At 31.6% G+C, this 10,312-nt stretch overlaps 2 protein-coding genes across 2 annotated transcripts; both read left to right on the forward strand.

Annotated features, from left to right (window-relative positions):
- The first annotated feature begins 2,671 nt into the window (after positions 1-2,671).
- Positions 2,672-4,273, forward strand: LOC131671126 (uncharacterized). The gene is made up of 3 exons (XM_058947328.1): positions 2,672-2,848; positions 3,100-3,396; positions 3,551-4,273. Exons 1-3 carry the CDS (start codon positions 2,672-2,674, stop codon positions 4,271-4,273), a joined length of 1,197 nt encoding a protein of 398 aa, XP_058803311.1.
- Positions 4,274-8,338: 4,065 nt separating this feature from the next.
- On the forward strand, positions 8,339-9,777 carry LOC131671124 (uncharacterized). The gene has a single exon (XM_058947326.1). The coding sequence runs from the start codon at positions 8,418-8,420 to the stop codon at positions 9,642-9,644; it is 1,227 nt and encodes a 408-aa protein (XP_058803309.1). The 5' UTR covers positions 8,339-8,417; the 3' UTR covers positions 9,645-9,777.
- Positions 9,778-10,312: the final 535 nt, after the last annotated feature.

Below are 10,312 nucleotides of genomic sequence, written 5' to 3' on the forward strand. Positions count from 1 at the left end.
GCATAAAAACAGTTCCAAGGCTCGCTGAATTATTACAAAGAATTGTTACTGCTTACAATAAAGTATACGACTTTATTTCTAGAAGCCGTTATCACGTTATTTCCAATGGCGATCTCTGGGTAAATAATGTTATGATTGACGGTCGATGAGAATCATACAAATGTATTCTCGTAGATTTTCAAATTACGAGATATGCTCCATTAGTATTACACATCTTAAAGGTACTGCATATAAATATTTAAAATACATTTTTATAAATTAATTTTTTTATATACATTATTAAATTGGGGAAATTTTAAAATTTAATAAATTAAAAAAAATAAATTACTTAAATAAAAGAATATTATATCCAATACATATTGAAATTACCTTAGGGATAACAGCGTAATAATTGTAGAGATCATATTGAAAAAATTTATTGCGACGTCGATGTTGAATTAAGATAAAATTTTTATGGAAAAATAATTACTTTTAGTCTGTTCGACTATTAAAATCTTACATGATTTGAGTTTAGATCGGTGTAAGCCAGATCAGATTCTATCTTATATCTATAATAAAAAATTTGTACGAAAGGACTTTTTATTAATATATATTATATTTAATAGTGAATTATATTCTCATTACTTTGACAGATTAGTGTATTAAATTTAGAATTTAATTATAATATTATTAATCTATAAGATAATAAATCTATATCTAATCAATAATATAAATTTCTATAAAAATCATTAAAATTAATAAATAATATTAAAAATATAAAATTTAAAATTAATAGATTGTATAAATAAAAATTTGAAAAAATTAATATAATAATAGATATATAATTTTATCATATAATAAAATTTATATTATTATTACCTAAATCACGTAATAATATAATAATTAATGTTAATCCTAAGACTCTTTCACATAGTACAAATACTAAATAATATATAATAATATTTATATTAAAACTAAAAAACATATAAACTTTTAATATTAATAATATTCTTAATATAATAAATTCTAATCTGATTAAATTTAATAAAATATAATAATAATTAAAATTAAATATTAATAAAGAAATAATAAATATAATATAATAAATATAATAATTTAAATAAAATATTAATTTTGCAAATTAAATTTATATTTAAGATATATAGTTAATCAAAAAAATATTGTTGTATATCATTAATCTCCAAAATTAATATTTTATATAAAATATTTTTTGAAATGAAAATAACTTGATTGAGAATTATAATTATAATTACTATATCAAGAAGATTATTAAATTTGATAATTAATATTTTTAATTTTACAAATAAATTTATTCATCCTATTATTATTATCATTATTTTATTATCTTTCAGAATTACTAGAGCTTTAAATTTAGAGTTATTTTATAGAATAAATTGAATTTCATATTTTTAATTATTGTAGATGGTATAATAATTATTTTTATATTATTATTATTAAGAATCTTTTATAAACATTATAAATTTTATTTTTGAAATAATAGATTAGAAATTATATTTAATTATTTAAATATATTGAAAATTAAAACTATATGTGTGTATATATATATGTGTGTGTGTGGGGGGTGTAATAAAAATGATATTGTTATTATAATTTATTTATTAATTATTTTAATATTTGTAGTAAAAATATGTATTGATAAAAAAAATAACATTACGAAAAAATAATTATGAAAAAATCAATTTAAATAAAAATGAATTATTAAATATAATATGTTCATCATTAATATATTTATCTACACCAGTAAATATTTCAATCTGATGACATTTTCGATCATTATTAGGAATTTGTTTAATGTTTCATTATTGTTCTAATATTGATTATGCATTTAATAGTGTTATTAATACAATGCTGTGTCAAAGGCCCTGATTTGACTTCATATTTATGATAATTGAAAAAGGTAATGAAGGAATCCATATATTGGAACATAATAATACAATACTTTTCGGGGAATAATACAAGTAGAAAAAATACGAAAGCTATACATCACACATGAAGATCAAGTATAGAATTAGCGAGATGAGCGAATCGCCATCTGAGACTGAAAGCTTGATATATAGCGTAATATGGAAAAAAATGAATATACTAATTAAGCGTTCAATTTCTCAGATGCTTATTTTGACCAAACTGCTATTTTTTACGCGATTTTATTTTCAACAGTGAAACATAATTATTGCATAGATACACTTAATGACAACCAAAGGAACAATTACCATGAAAAATCATTAAGAATCTTTTCACAAAAATACCAGTATGGAGCGAAATAGAACCCCACTCTGCTTTAATGACATATCCAGATATATATATATATTTCTTTTCCTTGATACATAATGTCAGTGTGTTACTCGCTTCCAAGGATAGCATATCGTTTTGATTGACGATCTATTTGACTCGGTGGGTATTTTCAGAAGCAATGATTTGGAATAACAACTTATAGTTTGTAAATATAGTGAATACAACTAAAAGAATCACATCTTAATAAATTAACGAATTCATCATATAAATTAGATACTGTAACATTGCAATTATAATTCAATTATTGAAATTTGATATTATAAAATGTTTGAAGCTAAAAATAAAGTTCGCTTGTAAAAACTTCTAAATTACTGTATTGAACTTTTTTGTAGGACAACATTCTTTCTACGCGGAAATCATGTCGATTAACCATGATAATAATATTGAAAGTTTAACGGTGAAGGATGTGCTAGTAGTAGTACAAGAATTTTTAAAAGATGACACTGTTGAGGTTGAGGACTATGGCTTGAAACCTTATTCAGAAGATAAACTAGGTCACATGGGGTCACATCTTCAATTGACTATAACAATCAAGGTAAATACATGAAATATTTCAATACTCCTTTCATTATCATATCTAATTAGATATGTTTTTTAATTCGAGACAAGTTAAAAATGAGTAGAATTACAATATTAATTTTAATTAAAAAACGACTATGTAGTAATAGAAGTACATAAAACCCTTAAATTAAAGAAAATAACAATGGAATTATTGTTATTTTTCAGAAAACGAATGAAAAGAAATCATCCGAAACGTATAAATTTTTTGTGAAAGCTATATTACAGAACTCACAAACTGAAATTGATTTTATGAACGAATGCGGTATGTTCACTGAAGAATTTGTTTTCTTCCAAAAAGTTAAACCTTTGTTAATGGAAAATTATAAGGATAAGGCATGGTCACCAGTTTGCTACTTAGCAAAGAAAGAATTTCTAGTGATGGAAGATCTTAAAATGAATAAATTCGAATTGTCAAATAATTTATTGGATAATACCTGCCAGATAAAATCTACTTTAGAAACATTAGCGAGATTCCACGCGTGCTCTATTGTAGCTGAAGCTCGGCTAACTCAGTTACATAAGGTATTTGTTCATATCATTTTATTCATAATAAGAAAATTTATTTAATGGTAAATTAAACAATATTCATTCTGAGATTATGAAGCCATAGAGTTGAATAATTAAAATTGAAAATAATTATTCTTATCTTCGTTACAAATTTTTTTGTAATTTACAGAAACCTGTTTTTTTAAACGACTATTTTCCGAACAATTTGAAAGAAAAATTTTTTCCGAACGACACATCGACAAGACAATCTACAATAAACGTCTTGATTGAAAACACTATGAATTTAGTTTTTGCTATGGCTGATTCGTTCCAGCGTAGCTCTCAGAATATACGTAAACTTTATAAAAAATTGTTCGAAGTCGTGAAGCCTTCTAAGATACATCGTAATGTGATATGCCATGGTGATCTGTGGGCAAATAATCTTATGTTCAATGATTCAGATCCTGAACCACAATGCGTGTTTGTTGACTTTCAAACTATGAGATATGCTCCAAATGTGTTGGATGTTTTGCAGCTTTTATATCTGAATACAACGTTAAATTATCGTAAACAACACGAAAAAGAGTTTATTAGAGTTTACTCTTTGACATTAGAAAGGACGATACAAAACAATGACGAAACAAATACAGCAGTTGCGCCGACATTTGAAGAAAATATAGAGGCTTATGAAGATTTAAGATTGTTTGGTGCCTCTCTTGCTAGCATTTATCTGCCGTTTATTTTGTTGGATCAAAAAATAATTAACGAACTGTACAATGGACCGGATGGGTTTAGTAACGCCTTATACACAGATAAGACTGAAATTACATTCGCGTACATGAAACGAAACGAGTCCTATAAAAATCGTATTGAAAAAGTAATAAATGAGCTTGCAGACATCGCCGATCAGTGAAAAACGCCAGAGAAATTTTGAAGCTTGATATGTATAAATTTCACTTGACAAGTCAGAAATTTTTAGAGATTTGGATATGGATTTCAATTTTGAATGTGGCATTTTCTTCACTCGTCTATTTGGAAGTGTCCTTTTGTTCCACTAACCCAACAAATACTCTTCTAATGGGCATTAAGAAAAAGGAAATGTAATCAATGATATTATACTATGAGATTCTCAGTAGCTTTGATTAAATCGAAAGCTTTTAACACTAAGTGAATATTTTAAAAGTATTATTCATTGATATTAGATTATCTTCACTATATGAAAATTCACATATACATTACAGGGTGACCCATTTTAAAGGAACCACCCCGAAATTTTCTACGGTTGGCATTCTACAAAAAAATGTTCAGATAACAATTGTTTGAGACAATGAGAGACACCTTTCCCAGAAATGGAATTTGACTTTGATATTTATTTTCAAGGTCATTTGAAGGTCAAGTCAGTTTTTGAATAGGAACCTATAATTTTGATCCCGGATTCGGAAAGAGCGAGAAATTCTACGTTTAGATGAGGTATTATGTGTGGGGTGCCGTTAACCCCCCCCCCCCCCCCCCCCCCCGCGTCAGGTCAAATTTATTATTTTCTTCATCTCTGCACAGGGATGATCGGGCAAGAGTAAGATTAATTTTAATAACCCAAAAACTCAAATAACCCAATAACCAAATAACCAAGTGATTTTTTAATAAGAACCACCATTTTTTATCATGGATTCGGAAAGAGCAAAAGTCTCCCTGGGTAATTTTGACGGTCAAGGCCGATATCGTGCTGCAGCAAGATATTACCGTCCAGTTATTGGGTTTGGGGGGCAAGATATTACCAGCAAGTTATTGGATTATTACAATTAATCTTACCCTTGCCCGATCATCCCTGTGCATAGATGAAGAAAGTAATAAATTTGACCCCTATATGACCTTACGTGGGGGGTGGGGGGGGGGGGGGGGGGGGTTAACCGCAGCTCACACATAATACCTTATCTGAACGTAAAATTTCTCGCTCTTTCCTAATCCGGGATCAAAATTATAGGTTCCTATTCAAAAAATGACTTTGAAAATAAATCTTAAGGCCAAATCCGATTTCTGGGAAAGGTGTCCCTCATTGTCCCAAATATCTTTTCTCTGAATAATTTTTTTGTAGAACCCCAACCGTAGAAAATTTCGGGGTGATTCCTTTAAAATGGGACACCCTGTATAGAATTTATTAATAATTTACCAAATAAAAACGAAATTATAGTTATGTAAGTTCAAATATTATATTTACTTTTGTCATTTTCTTAATGTATGTATTTCATTTTATGAATAAAAAATATTAAATATTATTTTAATGCAAATATTTCCGAACAAATATCTTATCTAGTGTATAAAAAAATAGCTTATCCTCCTCCTCTTATAAAATAACTATTATAGAAATATTTAACGCATGGTATATTTCAAAATTTTTAAGCTAACCAAAGAAATTTTTTTATTATTTATTAATAAAACTGAATATTAGCGTGCGAATAAGATTAGACGTTACTACTTATAATAATCGAACAATTCTTTTGCTACGAAGATGGCTTAACTTCGTTTTTATTACGTACGTATGAAAATTAACGTTTGTTGACTTTGTTATGTCCTTTTGCAAGAGGAAACATTAAAATTAGCATTATTAATGTGCGTATTATCTTATCTTTTGTCTGTAAAAAAATGTTATCTTATTCGTGATCCATAGTACTTGTTATCACAATAAAGAGCGTCTATTTGTGCAATAAAAACAAATCCGAAGTGCTTAGTAACTGCGTGACAAGAACGTCAAAAGAACGTTTTCAACGTTTAAGATATTTCTGTTAAGATGACAAATACATTTGTTTAAGATGTCTTATCATGGCAATAACATTGCCCACGTGAGATGTCATTCTCCATTTACTTCGTACGACGTAGTTCTCACACGTAACAATAAAAAGACATCGCGAAAATCGTTCATTCGTTCAGAAATTGCGGTATCTTGCACAGCAACCAGTTATGGAGCATAAAGTAAGATTGGGCATCGATCTTCCTACGTTTGTCGATAAATATCAGTACCTAGAAGAGGAATATCGAGAAATTGAAAAGAAAAAAGAAACCAAGCCAAGAAACATGCCGTATACGATCAATACTTTGATTCCTCACAGCAAGATAAGTGAGAAAATTTGGAAGATAGTGCGGGCCTGCTTGCTCAATAAGAATATCTTTCCAACACGTGAGAACCACTGTATTATTTTTCGATGGCGCTGACAACGTATCTTATTGATTCATTTGTATCGTTTCGCAACCCATCGTAGTTGATTTTATATCAAATATTGTACTGTTTACTAAAAAAGTGCAATTAATATAGATTATTAAAATCGTATTTTTCATCTGGGAGGACGTGATTATCTGCACGTGATATTAAATGCTCCAAATTTTATTTTGTACGCTATTACTTAAATATTAGTGTATTGCTCAAATATTGCGCATGTACAAATGGAAAAAAATTGAATCAAGTATTCCGTTTCGTGGTTTCTTTTGTTTCGGTGTTTTTTTTTATTTTAAATTTCACTGCGTTTTCTAATTTATGAAAAAAGAAAATCCTGGTACAAACATAAATAAAAACACTTAATAAAAAAGTCGATAGACTTTTTTATTAAAAGTCTATCGACTTTTTTATTAAGGTAAATTGCTAGCTGTGCATAACGCTCTATAAAGTTTTACTTTCACAATAAAGATTGGTGTTATATGTGAAAATACGAGTATACGTTATCGATAAAAAATTATTAACATGATGAATAATTACTAACTTCTGAAAATCTCAATTATTTTGAACGTCATGAAAATTAACTTAGGATTTTCTAATGACACGCATGAAAATTGTTGAAGTATAAATATTATTTTGTGAATACACATAATAAATTCGTGGTTCAAAAAAACTATTAGTATATAAGTAATATAATAAATGATAGATTATCTTAAAAACATTAATTTATAAGACTTTTGTGCAATTAATGTATGATAAGTTTTGTACTTTTTTCTGTAACATAATCTTCACATCTCAATGCATAAAATGAGTGTGCTTGCGCCCCTCAAAACAAATCGCACTGGCCTTTTACAAGTAACTGACGCTAGCGTAGTATACATGTGCTATTTTATAATAATATTGTCAGCGTTATGATTTTTATAACACAATACAAATAAAGTATTAAAATTGTCTCTGCTTTTATTCTCAATTCCTTAAAATAAATTTTTTTTCTCATGACGACTGTACAATCCAAAAAATCAATTAAAATTTTATTGTATCTTTCAAATCAATCTGAAAAATTAATTTTCATTCAATTTCTCATACTGCAAGTTATATTCTATGTCATTTACCTTATATGATATATTTTAGTGTACGATTTTTATTTAAAATAAGCTTTAGTTAAGAAAATTTTCTAAAAAAAAAGTTATCACCATGGGAGTACTCAAATATTCGCATGAATTCTTATTCGAAAATTAACTGTTTTGAGTCGTGATCATTACTCGATATAAGAATTTGTTATTCCAATAGTAATTGTTTGCTCCAAAACGAATTGAGAATGAAGTTGGTGAAACTGAAAAAACTTCCAATTTCGAGATATTAGGTAACAAAAAAAGAGCGTAGAGATGAAAATCGTCGTTGCAAAGAAAAAGTGAAATTTCTTACTATGTAGCAATGAAATTGTTACGAGATGTGAAAAAAGAGCAATTACGCGTACGAATTCCGTGCGTGACCGCAAAGATAACGCGGCTTTCTGAAATCCGGTTCGAGCAATAAGCGGAAAAGACGTCGATCACGGTCAATCGAGAGCGCGACTCCGTATACTCTATTTCTTTGTCCCACTCTTTTCATCTTGGGCGTGAACCAGACGCTCCATTGCGATCGAAAGTAAACAATCGATCATTGCGCTGAATCGCTTATCGGACAGACGCACACTTGCGTCCAGCAGCTTATAACAATTTGTGAAGCCGGTGGGCAGCTAATCGTCAACTTATCCGCCAAGTACATGTCTCGCTGAGGTCGCTCGTCAGGACGAGTGTCCCCGTGGCGCGCGGCGGCGAAAGTGCACAGCAAAACAAGCGTACCAACGGCAATGTCGTCGACGAGCAGTGCGATCGATGCCGAGCAGGCGAAATCCATCGCGATTCGCGCGTGCGAAACGGACGGCACTCTGCGACTGGTAAAACACGAGCTGGAAGCTTACTCCAAGAGTAAAGTCGGTTTCCTCGGCAGTCACCAGAGACTCAAGATCACCGTGGAAGACGAAGGCAGCGGTGAGACGAGGACGCTGAATTTCTTCGTGAAATTGGTGCCCCGAGACTCGCAGGCGCAGGTGGAGTTTGTAAAGCAGCGTCGAGTTTTCAATCAAGAGGCTGAATTTTTTACGAAACTGATGCCACGGTTGCTGGAAGCCACCTCGGCTAGCCACACGGAAGCATGGGCGCCCCGATGTTACCTGGCTAACGAGGATTTGGTCGTGCTCGAAGACGTGCGCGACCGAGGCTACTTCATGCGCGATTCGAAGATTCTGTCGACCGAGCAGCTGAGGTCGGCAGCCGCGGCGATGGCGCGTATGCACGCCGCTTCGATGATCGCCGAGAGGAGACTCGGACAAGCGCTCAACGAGCTTTATCCGCAAGCCTGCGCCGAGCAGATATTCCATCCGCAGATTCGCGATCACGGTAATGCTCTGCTGGAGTCGCTGATCGTCGAGGTGAGCAAACGCACGAATCGCAGCTGCAAGAACACCGTACCGATGATACATCGAGCTTTCGACTTCGTGACTGGCCATGCCAAGCATCGCGTGGTTTGCCACGGCGACGCCTGGTCGAATAACGTCATGATAAAGGACGGACAACCAGCCAAGTGTCTGCTGGTCGATTATCAGATGACGAGATACGCACCGCGGATGTTCGACGTGGCGGAACTAATTTGCCTCAGCACTTACCGCGACGCTCGCGACAAGAACGAGAAGACAGTGGTAAAGGCTTATTGGGAGGAGTTGTGCGAGACGCTGAGCAAGTGCGAACCGTCGATCGACAGACCAACGTACGACGAGTTAATCGACGAGTACAAACAGGCCAAACATTCCGCTTTGTTCCTTGCTGTTATGTACCTACCGAGTATAATGCTCAGTTATGATGTATTCGCTAAGTACAAGGATGATCCAGCTGCGCTTTATCAGAATTTCGTGTTCAGACGGAACAACGCATGTGTTTTAGAGCTGATGGATCAGGATGAGGAATACGCAAGGAGGATCACCGAAGCAGTTTTGGATTTTGTGGAAAGCTGTGAGAAAATCACCGCCGCCGAAGAATGATGAAACTTGTCAATAGTTTATATACATAACGTGATTTCGAAAAGTGTAATATTGTAGAAAAGTGTATTTAATCTCTACGTTGAATATTTCACTTTTGTTCTCTATTAATTGATACGGTGTCAAGGACTTTTAGTTGTGAATATTTTTAAATAATAAAAGAAATAAATAAACATCATTCGTTCACAAAAATAACTGATCTTTAGTAACCATCAAAGTATAAATGATCATCTAGTGTAGTCATTTAATTTAGACTATTAGAGCTGCAATGATACTATCATTGTAGAATAAAGAAAACATACTTCCGCATTCATGGCATACATACAAATTACATGTAAAATTAACTCGTGTGTAAACCTTATAATCACTGATGAATTTTATGGAACCATGCAATGTATTTTTTAACTATCACTTGCAATGATAACAAAAACATTGAGATATGAAAACAATTGAAAGGTAAATAGTACTTAAAAATGTTGCACTGCAATGATAGTCCGGATGTGTGATGAGTTTTACACGATATTTAATGGCGTGACATGCCATTTGTCAATGGTTGCAAAAGTTTGAAATTGGTTGCCGAAGTCTATGATTTACTCGAAAATATAAAAACACGAAGTCTCTCAAATTATAATAACAAAGTCAGATTAATTGCGGCCGAGAGCCTGGCGAAT

This window comes from Phymastichus coffea, unplaced genomic scaffold (assembly GCF_024137745.1).
Source record: "Phymastichus coffea isolate CEN01 unplaced genomic scaffold, Cenicafe_Pcof_1.1 PCOF00119, whole genome shotgun sequence".
In the NCBI taxonomy this organism is placed as follows: domain Eukaryota; kingdom Metazoa; phylum Arthropoda; class Insecta; order Hymenoptera; family Eulophidae; genus Phymastichus; species Phymastichus coffea.

Excerpts from the sequence above, each read along its gene's own strand:
- LOC131671124 (XM_058947326.1), top strand. The coding sequence starts at position 8,418 with ATGTCGTCGACGAGCAGTGCGATCGATGCCGAGCAGGCGAAATCCATC.
- LOC131671126 (XM_058947328.1), top strand. The coding sequence starts at position 2,672 with ATGTCGATTAACCATGATAATAATATTGAAAGTTTAACGGTGAAGGAT. Across the intron at positions 2,849-3,099 it reads AATTGACTATAACAATCAAG|AACTCACAAACTGAAATTGA; the intron begins GTAAATACATGA and ends GCTATATTACAG. Across the intron at positions 3,397-3,550 it reads GGCTAACTCAGTTACATAAG|AAACCTGTTTTTTTAAACGA; the intron begins GTATTTGTTCAT and ends TGTAATTTACAG.